This window comes from Suricata suricatta, chromosome 7 (assembly GCF_006229205.1).
Source record: "Suricata suricatta isolate VVHF042 chromosome 7, meerkat_22Aug2017_6uvM2_HiC, whole genome shotgun sequence".
NCBI classification, from domain to species: Eukaryota; Metazoa; Chordata; class Mammalia; order Carnivora; family Herpestidae; genus Suricata; species Suricata suricatta.
Genome location: NC_043706.1, coordinates 75,227,361 through 75,248,986, shown reverse-complemented (window position 1 = coordinate 75,248,986; position 21,626 = coordinate 75,227,361). Strand labels below are relative to the sequence as shown.

At 38.8% G+C, this 21,626-nt stretch overlaps 2 protein-coding genes across 5 annotated transcripts in view; one reads left to right on the top strand and one right to left on the bottom strand.

The window, feature by feature from the left end:
- Nucleotides 1-18,723, bottom strand: part of ORC3 (origin recognition complex subunit 3) — a 64,365-nt gene extending 45,642 nt beyond the window's left edge. For 2 of the 3 annotated variants that reach the window (XM_029944738.1, XM_029944739.1), the window contains exons 1-6: nucleotides 18,660-18,723; nucleotides 14,811-14,865; nucleotides 6,510-6,607; nucleotides 4,928-5,072; nucleotides 1,422-1,526; nucleotides 250-404 (exon numbers count right to left, since the gene is read on the bottom strand). In XM_029944738.1, the coding sequence (XP_029800598.1) occupies nucleotides 250-404; nucleotides 1,422-1,526; nucleotides 4,928-5,072; nucleotides 6,510-6,607; nucleotides 14,811-14,865; nucleotides 18,660-18,683 (582 nt within the window). In that variant the 5' untranslated portion in view covers nucleotides 18,684-18,723. The remainder of the gene's footprint in view (nucleotides 1-249; nucleotides 405-1,421; nucleotides 1,527-4,927; nucleotides 5,073-6,509; nucleotides 6,608-14,810; nucleotides 14,866-18,659) is intronic. The other variant, XM_029944740.1, reaches the window with a different exon arrangement.
- A 133-nt stretch (nucleotides 18,724-18,856) lies between these two features.
- Nucleotides 18,857-21,626, top strand: part of RARS2 (arginyl-tRNA synthetase 2, mitochondrial) — a 70,267-nt gene continuing 67,497 nt past the window's right edge. For both annotated transcript variants that reach the window (XR_003911019.1, XM_029945218.1), the window contains exon 1: nucleotides 18,857-18,932. Coding sequence is in view for 1 of the 2 variants with exons in the window: in XM_029945218.1 (XP_029801078.1) it covers nucleotides 18,897-18,932 (36 nt within the window). In the remaining variant the exon portion in view is untranslated. The remainder of the gene's footprint in view (nucleotides 18,933-21,626) is intronic.

Genomic DNA, 21,626 nt, shown 5'->3' with positions numbered 1-21,626 from the left:
ACTAAGTGACATTCTCCCACAAAAAAAAAAAAATGGCCTTGTAAAATCAGAACCTAAACACTTACCAAGAGTTAGACTGTATATTGATAAACAAATACTTTTAAATTCTAATAGTCCTAGGAAAAGTTAGTAGCTCCCATTAATTAACAGGTAGTGTGCATAAATTCTTATTAGGACAGTATTATGTTTAATATAATTCTAAACCTCTTCAATCATATGCAAATTCTGAAGAAAAAACTGTCGATTTACATTTATGTGTGTGACACTCATATACCAGCTGGAAAGAGAATCCATTGAACAAAATGTCTTCTTCTGGGCAACTAGAATACTTTCCTCTTTGGATTCCTCATCTACACAGCAGTTCATCAATTGTGAGACCAGCTTTTGTAAAAAATGTTTCATATCTGCAGAATATAAAAGGTAAGAAAGCTTATTTCCCTTTGAAACAAACATGAAATATCTGAAGCTTCTTGATCAGTATATTACATTTGGGTAGAATCTGTTCTTCTATACTTAACATTAATGTAACATTTAATTTTTTAACTATTAATGTTCATTAGTGTCTTCTCTTTAATATTTAAATTTCATTAATTCAGATTAACACTAAGCCAAAGTTTATGTGTATTGCCTATAATAAAAATGTTACCTAAGTAAATGTGTAAACACAAAAACTATAAATTTTATGAAGACACTATATATTTAAATTACACTAGACAGCAAAAGATTTTTAAGGTCTCTAAAAACAATCAAAGTGTTACTTACATAAGTTATTTTACTAACTACAAATCTTCCTTGTAGTCATTTTAAAAGATGTCTTAAGGGCTTTGACTTAATCATTTCTAATTAGTTTATGAATATGAAAGTAATATAAGCACATAAAGCCCTTATGTCAGTTCAAACCTAAGTCCATTTTACTCTATTAGTGTCCATATCCTTTATGATTTAATGGTTTCATATAGATTAGCTCTGGCAGTGGACTATTTTTTACCACACTAGTCTTTCAGAGTAGGGCAATATGATGATTTGAGGCTGAAATATGAGCCTACACAGTCTATTCTCTGTTGGGCTAAATAAGAGCTTCCCAGTCCTTAATTCTAAGCTCCCTGTCCCAAACCTTCCAACTTATTAGACTTTTACCGGGCTAGGGAACACATCTCATAAAACATCTAGACTACTACCGGCAGTGAAGCTGATATGGCAGGGGTGGGCCAGAACAAAGGAAGCAAAAGGTGGCCAAGAGTCCTGCAAGCGTCAACATCACCATGACAGGCAATAAACCCCACCCTGCCCAAATGTTGTGCCATGCTCGTCCCACAAATAAAAAGGGATAAACAAAGCTAGAGGGGGGTAAGGGGTGGAGAGAGAAGGTCAGAAAAGATCTGTAACATCTCACCAAGGTTATTAGGGCATTTATACTGTACCTGGACAATCTTTAGCTTGCAACGAGACTACGTATGGAGTGACATTATTATGAAGTGCTTCTGTTAGACTTCTGAATGTTAAATCATGATCGGTTACATTCACACCTATGAGATAATACATCAGTGTATTAAAGGCTATTAAACATGTCTAGTGAATTACTGAATAAAAACATTTTAAAATATGACTAACAAAAAAAAACCCCATGATTAATAATAGGAACCAAGAAAATACACTGCATAAATGAAGATCTCTTCATTAACAATAGAGATCTGGAAGCAGTCATAATACTTATTTGTCAGAAAGGGTAATTAGCACAATCTCTCTTAAAAAAATTTTTTTTTACATTCATTTATTTTTGAGAGACAGAGAGAGACAAGGTGTGAACAGGGGAGGGGCAGAGAGAGAAAGAGATGCAGAATCTGAAGCAGGCTCCAGGCTCTGAGCTAGTGGTCAGCACAGAGCCCGATGTGGGGCTCAAGCCCACAGGCGGTAAGATCATGACCTAAGCCAAAATTGGACACGCAACCAACTGAGCCACCCAAACACCCCCACAATCCCTCTTTAAAAAACATTACTAAGGATGTGTAGTTACCCCTTGAAAACATCTTAGGAGTAATTTCACATACTTTGTCAAATTCATAAAGTACTCTTTAAAATAATCATTCAATGGGGCGCCCGGGTGGCTCAGTCAGTTAAGCCTCCGACTTCAGCTCAGGTCAGATCTCACGTTCGTGGGTTCGAGCCCCGCATCAGGCTCTGTGTGACGGCTAGCTCACAGTCTGGAGCCTGCTTCCGGTTCTGTGTCTCCTTCTCTCTGCCCCTCCCCCTCTCGTGCTCTGTCTCTCTGTATCAAAAATAAATAAAACATTAAAAAAAAGATAAATAAAAATAAAAATAAAATAATCATTCAAAAATAAGGGCTAAGATTCTGGGCTTATTAGGATCCTGACTTAACAAGTGAGGAGAATCCAATCACTAATTCTATTAATGACTGTTACAGTAAATACAATAGTAAAGTATACACTAAACTAATTTCTGAGCTAAGGGCCTAAAAACAAACAAAATTTTAGGTCCTTTAGGTATTTACTAACCTCCTCATTCTCATATCCACAAATCAGAGTTGAGTAGAATTTCCCTATCACAGTGGAAAAAATTCTACTGACACTTTCCTTGACATCACAATCTGAGATTTCTAGAAAGTGCTTTGGCACTTAGGCAGGTGCCAACAGCAGCTATCTTGAAACTGCCTGATAATTGCTACTATAAAACTTCAACTGGCTGGAAGAAAAACAAAAGGTTCAAATCCAGGACACCAAGAAGCAAAAAAAAAATTTTCTAGGAGAGCCAATAAATAAAAATGTTGACAAGCTATGTTTTTCCTTTTAAGTTTATTTATGGGACAACTGGGTGGCTCAGCCAGTTAAACATCCAACTCTCACTTTTGACTCAGATCATGATGTCACAGTTTGTGATTCAAGCAAGCCCTAAGGCAGGCTTTGCGGTGACAGCACATAGCCTGCTTGGGATTCTCTCTCTGCACCTGCTCCGTGCACTTGCGTGCACTCTCTCAGTCTCTCCAAATAGGTAATAATTTTTTTTAAGGCTTACTTATTTTGAGAGAGAGAGAGAGAGAGAGAGAGAGAGAGAGTGAGTCTCAAGCAGGCTCCATGCTCCCTGCAAAGTCCAACTCAGAGCTCAATCTCATGGACCGTAAGATCATAACCTGAGCCAAAATCAAGAGTCGAATGTTTAACTAACTGAACCACACAGGTGCCCTGGCAGACTATTTTTAAACGGACATAGATCTTTTTGAAATTAGAAAATGTGCCACTGTGCCTAAACATTATTCAACTATGGATTTTTTTTAAGTATCAAAATGATATTCCTAACCTGTATCATGGTCTGTGATTATGATATCATATCTCTGAACAAACCTGGGAGTTTAGCAAAACACCAGTTTATCTTGTCTTTCACTGACTGACTTTATAAGCTATGTAACATTATGTTGCTTACAACAATGGACTATCTATCAGAAACAAGAAAATCAAAAAATGTCTTTAACCAGGAAAACATTCTCCTCAGACTACTGACTTTGAAATGTAAGATTTCCATTAGCTTCTTTTCTCCTTTTGGCAGTAGGCCGAGGAGGGATTGAAACAGGGCTTTCTCAACAATCTATCAAGACATCCCTCTTGATTACATTTTCCCCACTCCACTTCCAGTTGTTACAACCTAGCAGTAGAGAAACAAAGCACCAAACAGTATAATCAGGCCATCACTGAGTCTCAGTTTCTAATGCATCAACGAAAAGGGTTTTGAAATTAAGTGCAGGCTGCACTGAAGAGTTGTTCACAGTATTATAAAAATCATTCCTTGTGTCGTTACTCAGAGTGATCCTGGGATCAGCAGTATGGGCCTATTACAAATGTAGAGTTTTAGGCCCGGCCTCACACCTATTAATGAAAGCCTGCATTTACTAAGATCCCTTGGAGGTTATTTGTGGGTACATTAAATTTTGCTAAGTATTGCCATGAACTTCAGGAATGAGACTGAGGTAACGAACAGGACTAACGGCAGTACTGGGGCACCTGGGTGGCTCAGTTGGTTGAGTGTCCTACTCTTTATTTAGGCTCAGGTCAGGATCTCAGTCTGTGGGGTCAAGTGTCAAGCCAGGCCGTGCACAGACGGCTCAGCTTCGAGCGTGCTTGAGATTCTGTCTCTCCCCCTCTCTCTCTACTTGTTCTTTCTCTCTCTCTAATGACTTTTTTAAAAAAGGCAGTATTAAACAATAGAACTAAGTTCTTATCTCAGTGTCCACTAGTTTAACACACCTTTAATAAGTAACAAATTGTAAGTGCAATGGAGAGTACACTTGAAATCCAAATAAAGTCACTTTCTTTCCAAAAGAGATACGGAAATTTGCTAGTATTCCAAAGAAATTTTTTCCATTATCCTGCAGCCAGATGTTTGGTTAAAATGGGATATTAATGATGGATATTTAAGTACCTAAGAAATTTATAATCTGCAGCTTTAAAGCAATTTACATACAATTTATCCAAACCCCCTTATAAATAATACAGTATTATGAAATAATCTAAGATTGACAAACTAAGCAAAGGGAAATAAAATTAAGGTCATAGATAAAAAACATACAAATCTAATCTACTAACCCACTGGTGGTTTATGACCGAATTAAAAATCTTGTATATTCTCATAAAATAACTAATGATGAGTAACATAAATATATTTCTCCTTCATTTTTCTGACAAAAAGTTGAGAGTACTAGCTAATCCTGGATCAATTTCTTTTAATTTAAAGATGTACAATCACTACAAGGAACTTTTATTGGTTTCGAAAGTATGTAAAATAAATTAGAACCAATTTAATTCTATAAATGAAAGAGACAAAACAGTTTTATCAACAAAAGGTAGTCTCTACTATTCTCACTAACTAAAAAAACTAAACTAAAATCACTAACTGAAAAAAAAAATACACCCATACGTACCTAAAATAAGGGCAGCAGTTGGAATTTCTCTGAGTTTTATTTGACCGCCCCAGTCTCTTGAATTCTTCTGGAATCCAGAATAAGACTTTTGTAGAAATTCAATTAGACTATTGAACAGGTTTTTATTTAATTCCTCTTGTAGTTGCTAAAAAGGAAACACAAAACTTTATGAATTATTATCAGTAGTAATGTGATGCATCTTTCCAAGTCTGGGAAAGAAAACTGTCATGAATTCCAAAGATTATGAATAAAATGATTAAATGTATAAAATATAAAATATTTTTTCCTTAAGTCTCTGTTCATTAGTGCTTTGGATTCCTTCATGAAAGAATCTCAATTATTCATTAAACAAACATTTACTAACCACCTTACAAATGAAAGGTAGTCTTTATCCTTACATAGCAAGAATACTTACAACTTAAAAACATGTGTAAAGTGCTATGACAATATAGAATAAAGTGTAGGACCATCCAACTTAAGCTGAGGAGGCGAGCCAAAGCATTAAAGCAGATGATGGAGGAGGCAACTCTAGGGAAAAGTCAGAAGGAATGGGGAGTAGATGGAACGAGGAAGGAAGCAAGCACCAGGTATCCGGGGAGCCACACACACAGCTAAGCATCAAGAATGTGAGAAGTGGTAGGGAATGAGCCTGAATAAATAAACAAGGGGCTAGACCAATAAAATTACATTTGATGTTAAAAGGTTTAGGTTTTATCTCGTGGGAGAACCACTGATGGGATGTGAAGCAGAGGTGTGATTAAATTCAGGTTGAAAAGCGTTAATGTGGCACACTGTGAGGATGGGAGAAGCTATATGGGCAGTGAGGCTGGAAAACCCCTGCAGCCTGTCACTCTATCTGCCTAAAGGGAAGACTTTCCTATTTTGGCCAAGAGTGCCACAGGGACTAATAACAGACCTGAGAGGTCTGACATCAGAGGTAGAGACATCAGTTAGGAGGATCATCACAGTTTGGGTTAAGAAATGAAGGCCTAAACTAGAAACCACAAACTCAAATACTTTCAAGGGTCACATGGAATACATGAATAAGCAAAGCCCTAGGTGAAAGTAATAAAGAGTGGTGGAAAGCAGTAATAAACTGAGTGCATAACCCTCCCACAGGCACTTAAAAAACAACAACAACGTGTTGGTCAAATAAAACAAGTCCACTCAAGATGTTGGCCCTAGAACTACAAATCTGCTAAAGTACAGAAATTTTTTAGAGCTAGAATATCAAGAACACACAAACTGGATAGAAGGAATGAGGGAATAAAGTACTTTAAAAATAGCTTGACTTCTTAATTGTATAACTGAATGGATAATTTAAAGAGTGCCACCATTTAAAAACTGTGAGCATGTAAGAGCCCCTTGCCTTGGCAACTATCATTAGAAATGTATATTCCAGTACCTGAAGCCATGCCTAATACTTGGAACATGAGTATTTTCTTTGGATATACAGATTATTAAACTAATATTACCTACATTTCATCAATACTCTTGAAAATTGATGGAAAGGAAGATGGGAAGGAACAGATATGAGATTTACGGTAATAAAGAAATAGAAGTTATTAAAAAAAGTATTCACCTCAGTTTCAGATTTCATCTGCTGCCATATCGACTGATAAGTTTCAAATCGAAGCTTACTGTCCTCAGACTCATTTTTCCCTTTATTAAAATAGTCCTCTAAAAACACAGAAAGAAATAGGTCAGTTTCTTTTTATATAAGAGCTAGAAAATCTCTGTGCAGGGACACCTGGGTACATTAGTTGGTTGAGCATCCGACTCTTGATTTGGACTCAGGTCATGATCTCATGGTTCATGGGGTCGAGCTCCACATCAGGCTCTGTGTTGAAGGTGTGGAACCTGCTTGAGATTCTCTCCCCCTCTATCTCTGCCTACCCGCTCTCTAACCCCGCCCCCGCCAAAATAAACATTTAAATGTTTATTAAAAGAAAAAGACAATCTCTGTGCAAAGTCACACAGTAGGGGATAGGGCTGAAGTTTTTAATATATATCAGAATTTTTATATATTTGGAGATAAGTGGCATTTAATATCTTTTATATTTAATTTTACTTATCTCATATTTTTACAGTAGTAAGTATATCTATAAGATCAAAAATACCTGTAACTTTTAGGTTGTATTTCTATCACTTCTGAATTGCTAATAGCATTTAATGGATTTGGTTTGAGACAGAGCATTTAATATTAATATATTTTTACTATTTTTTCTTATTCTACAGCCTTATATACTTTGCTTCATATATTTGCTTTGAACTCTCTTCTATAAAACAATTCTTAATACTATGATTCTTGTTTTTTTATTCAACTGACATAGTTTAGCCCAGCCTTTTATTTAGTCTGTATTATTTTATGTTTCTTGAACATTTTTCTTCAAATGGTTAGACATTTATCAAAACACCATTTATCAAAATCTCAGTGCTTTTCAAACTTTTTAAACAATGATCTACATTAAGGAATACATTTTATATCATAATCCAACACACATTTAACAGAAACAAAAACAAAGGACCCCCAAAACAATATTTGTCATTTGACAGTGAATGTTTTCTTTTCTATTCTATTTTTTAAAACCATTATGACTAAGTTGATTTCATGACTCATGCTTGGATTTTAACCTTCAGCTTGAAAATGTTCACTTATTAAATAATCTATCCCTTTTACCACTGATTTGAGATGTCCTTATCATCTAAATACTTACAAATGCACTTGGAACTATATTTTAACTTTTTCTTTTGTTCTACTGTATCCCTGTTTATTCCCACAACTGTACTGAACTGTTTTAGTGACTGGAGCTTTCCAGCATATTCACCTATGGAGGAATATCAGGTCTTCCTCCCACCACCAAACATCATCAATATTTTAAGCCATTCGTTCAAATAAACTTTGCTATTGTTCAAAAATAATTAGAATGGTATTGTGACCTGATAAGATCTGTAGATTGATTTGGGAAGAAATGATAGGAAGTTGACCCTATAGATCTCTTCCTTTAAACAAGTATTTTACATTCTTTGTAGTTTTCTACTTTCATTCATTTTAGTTGTTGTTTACTGTCAGGTATTTTATTGTAACAACCAGAACTTTTACAGCTTCAATAATAATGTGAAAACACATATTTCATTCCGGACTTTACTGACATGCCACTAGCATTCTACCATTAAGTTCTGGATGAACAGAGATTCTCTTTTATGTTAAGGAACTGTCCTTCTGTTCATAGTTCACTCAGAATTTCTAGGGGCGCCTGGGTGGCTCAGTCAGTTAAGCGTCCGGCTTCGGCTCAGGTCAGATCTCACGTTCGTGGGTTCGAGCCCCGTGTCGGGCTCTGTGCAGACAGCTAGCTCAGAGCCTGGAGCCAGCTTCCGGTTCTGTGGTTCTGTGTCTCCTTCTCTCTCTGCCCCTCCCCCTCTCATGCTCTGTCTCTCTCTGTATCAAAAATAAATAAAACATTAAAAAAAAAAAGAATTTCTAGCAAATATTTTTTGAATTTATCAAAGTCTTAGAATATACTGAAGTCATTATATGGTGGAATGATAGACAAGTTTATAGTATTAAAATGCAAACAAGAAGAGGAAAGGAAATACACTATTACTAAGAGACAAAGCAGAACAACAAGGTAGCCTTAAAAAGAACAGAAGTCATTTTCCTTTGATAATGAGTAAATCCATACAAAATGTTAAAGTGTCAAATCAAGACATTAATTTTTTACGTGCTGAATAACATAGCATAAAATACTAACAGAAACACTGTTAGAGGATATAAGCTCTCACTGCAGTAGGTCCCACCTGCTCCTACGCATAGTGCTCTACTTCAGTGTCAACTTCCACAGTGTCGGTGTCAGTGCCCCCACCAGTTTCAGTCTCTCTCTCTCTCTCTCTCATTCCTGCTCAGTCATTTTCCAGGATGCACAGTCATACACAGAATACAGTGGAGAGAGACAGAGTTACCAGTTCTCTCATAGGTACTTGAAGTGTCTTTTTTTTCTTCAGTTTTTAGGTATCATTTTATTATTATTTTTTTAATATTTTACTGTCAAATTGATTTCCATACAACACCCAGTGCTCTTCCCCACAAGTACCCTCCTCCATCACCACCAACTCTTTTCCCCTCTCCCCCTTTCCCTTCAACCCTCAGTTCATTTTCAGCATTCAACAGTCTCTCAAATTTTGCATCTCTCTTTCTCCCCAACTCTCTTTCCCTCTTCCCCTCCCCCTGGTCCTCCATTAGGTTTCTCCTGTTTTCCTCTTAAGGGGGTTCTTTGTGCCTCTTGAAAATTTGACTGTCTATTTCTTTTCCCAGATTTGGGAAATTCTCAGTTATAATTTGGTCTAGTATCCCTTCAGGCCCTTTCTCTCTGTCTTCCTCTTCAGGAATTTCTATGAGACGGATGTTGTTCCGTTTGATTGTATCACTCAGATCTCAAATTCTCCTTTCCTGCTCCTGGATTAATTTCTCTCTCTTTTTTTCAGCTTCCTCTTTTGCTAGAACTATATCTTCTAATTCACCTATTCTTCTCTCTGCCTCATCAATCCTCGAGGTGGCTGCCTCCAGTTTGTTATTCACCTCATCTATAGCCTTTTTTTACTCATGACACCTATTTTCACAGCGCCTAGTAATTGTCTCAGTTGATTCTTTGATGCTTTTCTCAACCCCAGTGATTAATTTTATGACAAGTTTTTTAAATTCTTGACCCAGTATGTTGTCTAGATCTGCCTTGAGCAGTTCTGTGGCTGTGACTTCCTCCTGGAGGTTCTCAGGGGAGAGTTCCTTCATTCTGTCATTTTTGCTCGATTTCTGTCTCTTGTCACCTTTAGAAAGTTTGTTGTGCACTGTGCACCTGTTAATATTTCTCTGTTAAAGGGGGCTTATTGACTGTCCAGGGCCTGTCATTTCAGGAAATATTCTCTTAATAGTGCCTCTCGGTTTCTCTTGTTGTGCCTGTGAATATTTTATTTCCCTACTCAGCAATATTTGGAAGTCGCCATCATGTACACTTTGGCTTGTTTCTTGGTGTAGTCCTAAGAAGGAAAACAGACAGACAAACACAGAGGGAACGGAAGCACACAGACACACAGACAAATCAAACAAAGAAGCACATTAAAAGGGGGAAAGAAAAGAAAGAAAATGGAAAGGAAAGAGACAGAAAAGAGGAGAAGAAAAGAAAGGAAAAAAAAAGAATAAAAGGGGGTCGGAGACAACAAAGGACAGTGGACAGTCTAAAAGTATATGACCAGTTGAGGGGAGAGGCAGGATGGGATACAGGAGAATATATCTGGATTGTAAGAAGGTAAAAAAAAAAAGGAAAAAGGAGAAAGTAAAATAAGGAGTAAGAATTTTAAAGAATTAAGTAAAAAAAAAATAAAAATAAAACAATAAAAAATAAATAAAAGGGGGTCAGAGACAACAAAGGACAGTAGACAGTCTAAAAGTGTATGACCAGTTGAGGGGAGAGGTAAGGATGAGATACAGGAGAATATATCTGGATTGCAAGAAGGTGAAAAAGAAAGGGAGAAAGGAGAAAGGAAAATAAGGAGTAAATATGTAAAAGAATTAAGTAAAAAAAAAAGGTAATAATAACAAATAAGTACAAAAACAGTGAAGAAGAAAAAAAATATTTTTTATAAGAAAAAAAAAGCAGCAGCTCTCCCTCGTGGATAGGCGTGGTTTGGTGTGGTAGGTCTAGGATGCTGCTCTCAGAGGCTCCGCCTTCATGTCTGCAGAGATTAGAATGGTGGCATGCCAAGCTCTGGTGAACTAAGCACTATAGGCCACTCTAATGAGACCCATCTCCTTTTGCCACAGTTGAGCAGAGTTGTATTTTCCAGGCCCGCCTAGGTTCAAAGTTCCAGTCCATGCATGTTTATGCTACCACAGATGAGATGTATTTGCTTTGGTGGCTGGCTTCTTAGGGGGAGGAATCAGTTTGTCTTGGCTTAGGCAGGGATTTTGGCTGCCCCTGCCTGAGGCGAAATGAGCAGCAGGTGGGGAAGTACGAGTCCCCACCCTCAGCAGGGATTGTGATCGCAATGGGGGAAGAATGAGTCTCTCTTGGCTTTGGGCACCTGTTGCCCAAGGCGCTGTGTGCTGCTGGAAATGAGTTGGAAGCTCCTGCAGCCTAAGCGCACGCCCAGGCCTCCACCGCTGCCAACTCCCTGCCAGGATTGCGTAGGTGTGGGCCCTATTTTTTCCCTGTTGGTACCCGGGATTCGGGATTCGCTTGGCCAATGCTGGGGGTGATATGCGCCATGGAGATGAGGTGCATAGTCCCGCTCCCAAAACCGAGGTCAAAGTGAGCTCCCCTGGCATCGCCGCTGCAGAGGCTGCTGATTCCCGCCGAGATGGCGTAGGGCTGGAAGCTGTTCTTTCCCTTGCGTCACCTGGGTTCGGGATTCAGGCTACCCAGCAGTTATCTATGGAGTGAGTTTCTCTCTACAAGCATGGCCAAGCGTTCCTTACCTCTTCCCCAGAAACAGTACTAGGAGCGTGTTCAGTCACTCTGTCCCTTCCCTTTGTCTCTTGGGCTCCGCGCGCGTTTGCCCCATGTTGCACTGGGGCTCCCGCCTCCCCTGCCCGTCTCGGGCTGGCCCGTTTTCCGATCTCCCCAGTTCGCACTCACTAACTCAGGTATCTTTGAGGTTGTCTTCTTTCTGGATTCCGTATTTTCTCCTTCCGCTCTTGCAGATGAGAGTAATGTCCTTCTCAGTTCGATAGATGGGGCAGATGGAGTTTACAGAGCTCCCTTCATCTCGCCATCTTGGCTCTTCGCTCTACAAAAATCTGGCTATGTGGTTACAGTCTTCTTTCTCTTCAAGCACCCGGGCAGTTTCCTTTTCCCAAGATCTTGCCCAGCTGGAATCTAGAGTCAGCAAGACCTGTGGAGTTTCAAGAAGGATCCTGGCTGCTGCCCTCTCCCTTAGATCCCTGAGTTGGGTGGGTGGATACAACAGTGTTGTTTTAGTGAAGTGCTCCAGGGGATTCTGGTGCAGGGTTTTGTTGTTGTTGTTGTTGTTGTTGTTTTACCTCCACTCCAAGGATTCTTGGTCTCTCTGCTTAAGATGGCGACCGACCGAGCAGCCATTTTGCTGTGGGTTGGAGAAAAACGACAACCCCCACCCCTCACCTACAGACCTGGAATCTTGAAGTGTCTTCAAGTCGAGGACAGATGGGGGACAAAATGAAGGGCATCTTCCTACTTTTTTAGGCAATCTGTTTCAAGAGTTGAAGCCAGTGAAGTCAAGTGCTAAAATCTGGATATGTTTTCCTCATTCCTGCACCATCTGTCTTATAATCAGGGTCAATTCCTCTTAAAATTCTCATACTGAAACAGTATCTATTGGTTTCAGATCAGTAGAATGAAAAAAAAACTAAGCAAAGTTTAATTATACAATTATATACATTAGGTTTACTAATACTAAAAACTTTAAACAGGTCTTTGTATACTGAAATTCAACACAAAACGCTGAGTGGCAGTTTCAAGTAATGGTTAGACCAGGGGCTCTGGAATCAGACAGCTTGGGTTCAAATCCCAGCTCTGCCACGTATTAGCATTATCATTGAGAAAGTTCTTTCTATGTCTAAGTAACCTCATATATTTTCATAGAGATAATCATAATACATTCCTCATAGTTTGCTGAGAGAATTAAACAAAGTAACACATATATAGGGCATAGAAAAATCTAGCACATAATAAAAACTCAATATATGCTAGCAATCTTGTTAGTTAAAATAACATTGTTGATGTTATCAGATGTCATTTCATGTTCGGTTTCCTTCATTGATAATGGGAAACAAGACTTGAATTTTTTCTTAAAATGAATTATTTCAAGTTTAGCAATCTCTGACATTAAAGAAATGTGTTATTAAGTCAATCACTTAAAAATTTAAAAAAATTATAATGTAGCTTTTCTTTGTTCATTATTTACAAGTCCATCGCTACCACTTTTTATTTTGGGGTTGGGACAAGGAATACAGCAAGTTTCATGTTCCTTTGACACTAAGTCTAAGAGGGTACAGAACCTGAGATCACCAGATTCTTATAAGTCATACTTACTGTCCTCTGTTCCCCTCAATATGGACCATTACTTGCTCCTTGAGCACAGGTCTCTTAGCTAGCTTGTCTCAAACTAAAGGAGTAAATAACACCCTAAGGTTTGCATCATGTGATGATTTAGAAAAATCGTATTTATAAATACAGGTTATTTATTTCCTTAGTCAAACAATGGTACAGTTGTTTTTTCCTTTTTAATTCAAAACTAGTACATGAACATGCTGAAATCCACACTATATATTTTTCATCTGAATTAATCTTTACAGTACTGAATACTGAGTGTAAATAATTAGCCTGTGAGGAGCTTTTAACAAAAAAAAAATACCAACACCTGGGTACCACTCCCAGCCATTCTGATTCAATTGGTCTGAGATGGGTTCTGGGCATTAGTATCTTTAAAAGGTTCCCCAAGTTGAAATCTAAATAAAGTCAATGGATTATACCAATGTTAAGTTTCCTGGTTATGATAGTGTACCAGTTACCCAAAATGTTACCACTGGAGACTTTACTGGGTAAAGGGTACAAGGGAATTCTCTAGACTTTCTTGCAACTGCACAAGAATCTACAATGATATCCAAAAAAACCCTTGAAACAATTTTTTTTTAAGTTCCCCAGGCGATTCTGATCTACAGCCACAATTGAAAAACAGTACTATAAACACTTTCTGACAGTAATATCATGATTTGTTTGATCATCACACATGCTACCATGATCATCACACAGATATCTGGAGATAAATGAAGAAAGAAAGTATTTTTTAATTTTCAAATAATAAAATATGCCCATTTTAACAGTCTTAATATGTCCTAATAAAAGTATACACTCATATAACTGCTCCCTCAATCTAGAAAACATTTCCATCTTCCTAAAACTCTTGCTCTTTTGCATTCAATTTCCCCTAACATACCCCAGGAAATCACTGAGATTTTTAAGACAATCTGGTTTCTTTTTAATCCATCTAAATTAGCCTCTTCTTTTTTTTTCTTTTACAGTTTATTGTCAAGTTGGTTTCCATATTAATACCCAGTGCTCATCCCCACAAGTGCCCTTCTCCATGCCCGTCACCCCCCTTCCTCTCTCCTCCTCCCCCATCAGCCCTCAGTTTGTTCTCAGTATTCAAGAGTCTCTCATAGTTTGCTTCCCTCCCTCTCCCCAACTATTTTTTCTCCTTCCCCTCCCCCATGGTCCTCTGGTTAAGTTTCGCCTGTTCCACTAATGAATGAAAACATATGGGATCTGTCCTTCTCTGCTTGACTTATTTCACTTAGCATGACACACTCAAGTTCCATCCATGTTGCTACAAATGGCCATATTTCATTCTTTCTTATTGCCATGTAGTATTCCATTATATATATAAACCACATCTTCTTGATCCATTCATCAGTTGATGGACATTTAGCCTCTTTTATTTTATTTTATTTATATTTATTATTGTTAAATATATTATACATATATGTATAGATATATATACACTTTTTTTAAAGTAAGTTCTATGCCCAATGTGGGGTTTGAACTCACAACTTACAGATCAAGAGTTGCATGCTCTATTGTCTGAGTCAGCCAGGCACCCCTAAGATAATCTCTTTTGAATAATGAGGACATATCTTTTGAAGGAAATTTACTTTCCAATTTGCATTTGAAAGTATATTTGGATTCCCTGTTAGATTGAAACCCTGAGGGGTACCTTATCCTTTTGACTATAACTGCTACATCAAGAAGGCAAGTAAACACTGAAGACAAGAGATCTATTAAATTCAATTAGGCTTAGGTTAATTCAAAACTTAGGGGAGGAAAACTAGCTGGTTGATATTAAGACATCTTACCTACTGGCACAGAGATCTTTCTCTTCTTGAAGTTTGGCTTAAAAACAAAGCAGCCCTATTTTAAAAAAAAGTAAGAAAGAAAAAAGCATAAAGTCAAAGTAGCCAAGGAGCAGATAAATCTGATTAACCAAGTATTTTATGGATAAGCAAAATTTTAAAAAGGAATTTCTTTAAAATGCTAAGAAACCATCTCTCTTCTATCTGAATTATAACAGGAAAATTCTTAAAAAACAAGGGGTCTATCCATTTCTTTCTCCTCCTTCCCATGGGATGTTCATCTTTGATTTTGCTCTTAGGGCCTGATCTAAGAGACAAAATAAAGCTGATGAAATTTAAACCCAGAAAGTTTCCATTTTTATAAAACTTAGGGTAGAACATTAATACCATACACTAAAATAATGACTCTCTCTCATTTCATAAGAAATATTTATTATTTAATTAAACTTCAAGTATCCATAACCTTGACAGGAAATAGATAATTTTGGCTATTGTTTCACTTTCTACACATTTCTTCATCTGATAAAACTGTTATTCATCTGCTCTGGGAAAGCTTCCTTAGTTCTCTAGTTAGAATTATTCCTTTCCCTAAGATCTTACAATACTTGAATGCCTTTATTTTGCTTTGTTTTAAATCACTTTCACTGTGTATGATATTTATGGGTCTGCCTCACCAAGTTGTGTGTGAGTGCCTTCAGAGCACAGACTGCATTTAACTCATAACTGTTTCCTAAGTGTCTTAGGATAGTGTTAGCATATACATTAGGCAATCAGTATATGGAATGAATACTGGACAGGTAATTTTCCATGTAATTTCCTAGCTACATTTAGTATCATGTTATTACTTGACTAGTGATATACACCCCCCCAAACTACTGATTCTGCATTTATTCTACCAATCTTAAAGCCATTCACCATGTACAAGCTTCTTAAACACTGCCATTTTGGGGGTGCCTGGGTGGCTTAGTCTGTTGAGCATTTGGGTCTTAATTTTAGCTCAGATCATGATCCCATAGTTTGTGGGATCGAGCTTGGAATTCTCTCTCTCCCTGCCCATCCTGCACTCACACTTGCACTCTCTCAAACAAAATAAACTTAAGGGAAAAAAAAAAAAAAGACTGACATTTTTATGGAAGATGAAAGAAAAGATGAAAAAAATACACCTAGAAAAAGTCCGCTCAGGATAGGGCTAAAGAGAGCTGTGCAAATAAATATAAAGTGGTCATTTGGATTACAGGATCCAAAATAAGAACGGTGCCTTTTTTTTTTAAATTGTATTAAAAAAATTTTTTTAACATTTATTTTTGACAGAGACAGAAAGGGAGAGAGATGTGAGTGGGAGAGGTGCAGAGAGGGAGGCACAAAATCGGAAGCAAGCTCCAGGCTCTGAGCTGTCAGCACAGAGCCCAATGAGGGGTTAGAATCTATGAACCATGAGATCATGACATGAGCCTAAGTCAGACACTTAGCCTATGAGGCACCCGGGTACCCCAAGAACTGCGTCTTACACTCTTACATCTGCAACTAGTGGAATATTGAAATACACACCCATATTTAGAAAAATCATGTAGTACCACAATAAGCTTGTCATTGCCTCCTTTCTATATCCAACTGCAATTCAATAAAAGAAAAGAACTATGAAGGAGTGAGATATGACAAGCACCCGGAATGGATCCTAATGTATGGCAGTGGTGGTAATATGGTTAACTGCTCTGAACTATCAAGTAAGTGATGATATCTGAGATAGAAGAAGTCATCTAGGAGGAGAGCTAACAGGTAGAAAATATGACAAGAAAAGAGATATATTTACATAGGTTAAAAAAAAGAGGCTAGCAGTTTTCCATAAGCTCCTGAAACAGTCCTTAAGATTCTTATTTATGTAAGGTGTCCTTCATAATCATCTCAATACAAGCATTTCTGTACTAATGACATAAATGCTTTTCTGAAATACACACACATACAAAAAACCCCTGACAATTCTGCAAGATATACAAAAATAAGAGGTTTATGCAACACAAAGGATTAGGGGAAAAAACCATGCAAACCCATGGAAATTTAGAACCAGGACAAAACAAAAACAGTACCAATCCTAATAAAAAATACTAGTTTAAGAGAACTTCAACTACCTGAATTTTGACCTCAAAGTTTCGAATTAAGTTCTTCTTTCCAGCTCATCTCTTGACTCTGGGAAAAAATCCAGTGAGCACAACATCCCCTAATGGGAACCAAAACTAACCCTTTAAGCAATAAGGTCTACCCAGAACCAGCAAGACCCCGCCCATGATTGATTCCAAGACATTGATCAATCTGACCTTTATTGCCCACCTGTGTGAATCCACTGACCTTTGTCCCACATTTTCCTTATATAAACCTGGAAATACCTTCAGCACTTTGGAGACAGTTTTTGAGACTCTAGTCTGCTGTCTTCTCAGTGTTGACTTCACTGAAATAAATTTCGTTCTTGTTACACTACCACTCGTTTCCCTGACTTTGGTTTTGTCACCAGCAAGTGACTGAACCTGGTCTGTTTGGGACCCCCAGAGCCAAGTGCTCTTGCACTCCAGCACCCTGGCTACATGAGCACTGTTAAACCTCTTCAGGCATTTGCACTTAGCGTCCCAGCCCATCTTCTATAAGCTTAAGCTCTACGGCTTTAAGTTCCCCCGTGACATATAGTCTCAAAAGGCACTCCTTTTCATAATTTTAGTTTAATTTTAATCAAGATTAAAAATAAGACCCATGGTAGAGCCTTCTAAGTTACTGTTTTAACATAGGGAGAAATGTATTTGCAGTGTTTTCATCTACATTCTCAACTTTATCACAGCTTAACTTCAGGGGCATCTGGCTGAATTCATTACAAAAGGTCTTACTTTACTTGGGTCTGTAACCGTGCTGTACAACAGGACATTCAGTAAGGAAGGAGAAATACCATGTCTCTGCACTAAAACGGGAGCCACCACCACACGTGGTTACTGAACACTTGAAATGTGGCTAGTGAGACTCTAGAAATGAATTCCTAATTTTATTTTACTTTATTCTCATCAAAACGGAAATCGCCACTGGTTATGGTGGCTACTGGCTATTGCATTAGACAATAGAGCTCTGGGGTTTATCTTCTTACCAACCCACTATCGTGTCTTCTTGCAATCCCTGACCATCTAGGCAGCCCATGAGGTCTATATGATGTCCTCTGAAACACATACACATCTACACTACGTTTCGATTCTCATTTTTCATAACACCACCTCCCGATTATACTGGTTTTTCGATTCTTTAATAGATCACTTTATTTCTATCTCCTGGACCAAAGAACATGTCACTCTCTTTGCTAGAAGAGTCTCCCTGCCCCCAATCCTTTGCCTATCCTCTACTTATTTTTCAGGTCTTGCTAAAATGTCACTTTTTCCAAAAGGTCGTCTCTGACCCCGAGCAATGTGCTAACTTATCATAATTTGTTATCATCAGTTTATCTGTGTTTAATGTTTTTCTTGAGGGAAGGCACTGAGTCTATTTTGTATACCACTCTATCTCGGTATCTAACGGAGTGTTTGGCGCATAACAAATATTTCTGAGAAAGAAAAAAGGGAGACTGGGGCACATCCTCGGGGAATTCGACCTCCACAAACCAGAGCGTACTAAATCCTCCCAGCCAGAATACCAAGGCAGATCCGTGTCTTCATGGCCCAAGTAAAGTCGACCTCAACTGCACTTGGAGCAAGGAAGACGCAGCTCAGCCTACCACTCCCTCCCCTCCAGTCGGTACATCAAAGCCTACGTAACGTCTGCTTCATTCCTTCTTCAAATGGGAATGCAGCAACGGCTGAGTCTAGTGGGCGTCCGCCCCCCACGTACCTTGGACACCGAAGAGGTGGCCATGGCCCCACCGGTCCGCGGGATTCCAGCTGCACTCGGGATTTCCCGCGCTCCCTCGCGGCAACAGGGCAGAGGTTAGTGGCCGGCCACGCGGCTTTTTGATTGGCTGGCAGAATCCTCCGAGGCGGGCTTCCGGCGCTCGTAGGCGGGGTATGCAGAAGAGGGCGGGGCGAGGATCCGGGCCAGGCAGACGGGGCGTGCTTCGTGGAGGCGGCCATGGCGTGTGGCTTCCGTAGGTCCATCGCCTGTCAGGTACTGACCCGAGAATTGGTAAAAGGAGGGCCCCAGCGGAACCCCCTCCCCGCAGCTCCTTCACCGAATCAGTCAGCGGGAACCGGGTGTCTTCCACCGATACCGCGTTTCTGCCGTCTCCTCTCTCCTCTCTGGAGCTGCTCGAGCTGCTGAAGCCAACCCGGTACAGGGTCGGCCATGCGGCCCAAATAGGTTTCTCAGGGTGAAAAGTAAACCCTGTAAAGCACAAATTGCTTCCCTCACTCCATCCTTCCCCACAGCCTTGTATTCTTTACCCGAATGGAAAGTCACGGCGCTGTGATTGGACCCTTTAGAAATTGGTATTATTTACACTTAGTCAAATGAATAATGGCATTTGAATTTTCCTTCGAAAGGATCTAATTTAAAAACTGATCATTTGTCTTGCAGTCACTTTGTCCGCTTGTCCTAGCTGAGATGCTGTTCTTGATTTAGAGTCCTATATGAACAGCTCTGCAATGCAATAAGAGTAAAACACTTCAACATTAGGTTTCAGCAAAACTAATTTTAGAAACTGATCGGCCCCTTTTGGAATTTTGCGAACAAAACTTTCTAATGTCTTGACAAACCCATTTCGTTTTTACTCATGGACATATTAGTGGACGTATTTTGCCTGATACATAATTTTCCTTAGTTCATTTTTATAGTATTTCTGGACTTTTGTGGGAAAATTCCTTTGCCTTGTCTTCATACTTACAGATGTATTGCCTTGTCCAATGCTGGTTTCTCTGGGTACCACCTACCCTTCTGATAGGATAAATCGGAGTTTCTGACTTACTGGGATAAGAAAGAATACCTCACCAGAGTTTTTATTACTGTCTGGGAACAAGGCAAGATCAGATTTTTCTTGAGAATTTGAAGTATGGTTTAAGGCTGGTCTTTCAGTGACAGAGGGTGTGAGGGCAGAGTGGAAGAGATGACTTGATTAGGATTGGATACTGATTTAACAGTTTTAAGATTAATAGAAGAAAAGGAGTGCAAGGGTCTTCGGGCATAAACTGTTGGTGCTTTCTCTTGAAGAATTGATCATTTTTTCAAGAAATTCCTGTCATGGATAATCAAGCTATTTGGGCAAGAGTCTCCTAGAATAGTAAAAAGTTATGCTAATGAAGACAAAGGAATAATAAAGTCAATCTAATATAGATAGTAGACTATATTAACGGTAGGTAGTTTTGAACCTCAGTGGCTACGCTGTGTTTGGGGGCAGGTGGGGGACGTAAGATGGTTTCTATTCTCAGCCGTCAGAGTAGTGCCATGACCAGAAACCTTTTGTGTTTAGTTTTGCAAAGGCTGTATTCTTCCTTGTGAAGAAGGTAAGTTGGAGGAACAGGAACTAATATATGTATTGAATGTGTATTTGTGCTAGTTACTTTACATTCACATTCAGGCCCCACGATGACCCTATGACAAAGAAGTATTAACCATATACCGTTGAGCAGACAGATCCAGAGAGATAAAAATTTTACCCAAAGTCAGGCCACATGGTTAATAAACTGAAGAATTGGTTTTTGAACAGAGATCTAACTTCAAAATCAGTGCTTTACTGTATACTGTGCTATTTCCTTTATGAAGGCAAGAAGCACAATCTGATCATTAAACAGACTCTCATAGATTTGTATGGCAACATAAACTAAGCAAATATATCTCCAAATATGGAGTCACTGAAAGATGATCTGAAAGGAGGAAATAAAAATATGTGCAGTACATATCTTTATGAATGAGGGTCCTTTGACAGTTTAGGAATGAAGGAATGTATTACAGGAAATGACATATTCAGCAAATTTTGATATTAGTGAATCGACATTTTTCTAAGCACTATCATCAGTCCCAATATTGAAAGTGATTTAAATATAGTCTCTGCGCTAGTATGGCTCCAAACTAACTTGGGTATATTCAGGTATAACAGCTAATTGCAGTCTGTAACCGGTGTGTTAGAAGCACGTGTGAAGTGCTGCAGGATTATGGAGAAGACAGCTTCCAAATGTCTGGGAATGCTTTGTGGAAAAGTAATGTTGGGGCTCAGTCCTGAAGGGAGGATGGGTCGGAGTGGACCAAGTTAATAGGGTGAGAACATGGGGAGTGGTAGGGTATTCCAAGAACATCGTGTGTAAACAACAGACACACGGAGAGCATGCTGTGTTCATGAAACTACAAGATTTGCGTCTGACTGAAATTTCGAGTATGCCTCTTTTTTTTTTTTTCACGCATGCAAAAGCAAAGGGCTTTATTACGGGTTTAGGCTCGCCAGGGCCTCACAGACTTTACAGGGCTCACAGACTTTACCGGCGTGGTGGATCCATGCTGAGAGCCCTGAACAAAGGTGGGGCAGGGCTTTTATGAGTTTGGGAAGGGGGAGTTACAGGAAATGGTGACATAGGTACAGTGATCTAACATTATTACACAATATTATTGACAGCAGGTTTATCCAATTACAACATTTAGAGTGTTAACCAATCAGAGTGGACCCAGGACCCAGGACCCTCACATAGGGTGTAACTAGCCTTAAGCAATAGGCCTGCCCTTAGGAATGTTAAGGGTATTACAAGGGTGGTCCCTCTTGCCTTGGGCAGTGTGTGCCCTTCTATTGTCTCAATCCTGCATCCTTACATTCCCCCCTCTGTCTTGTAACTGACCCAATCCTGGGTCAGCTGAGTTACCATTGTACCCCTAAAGCCT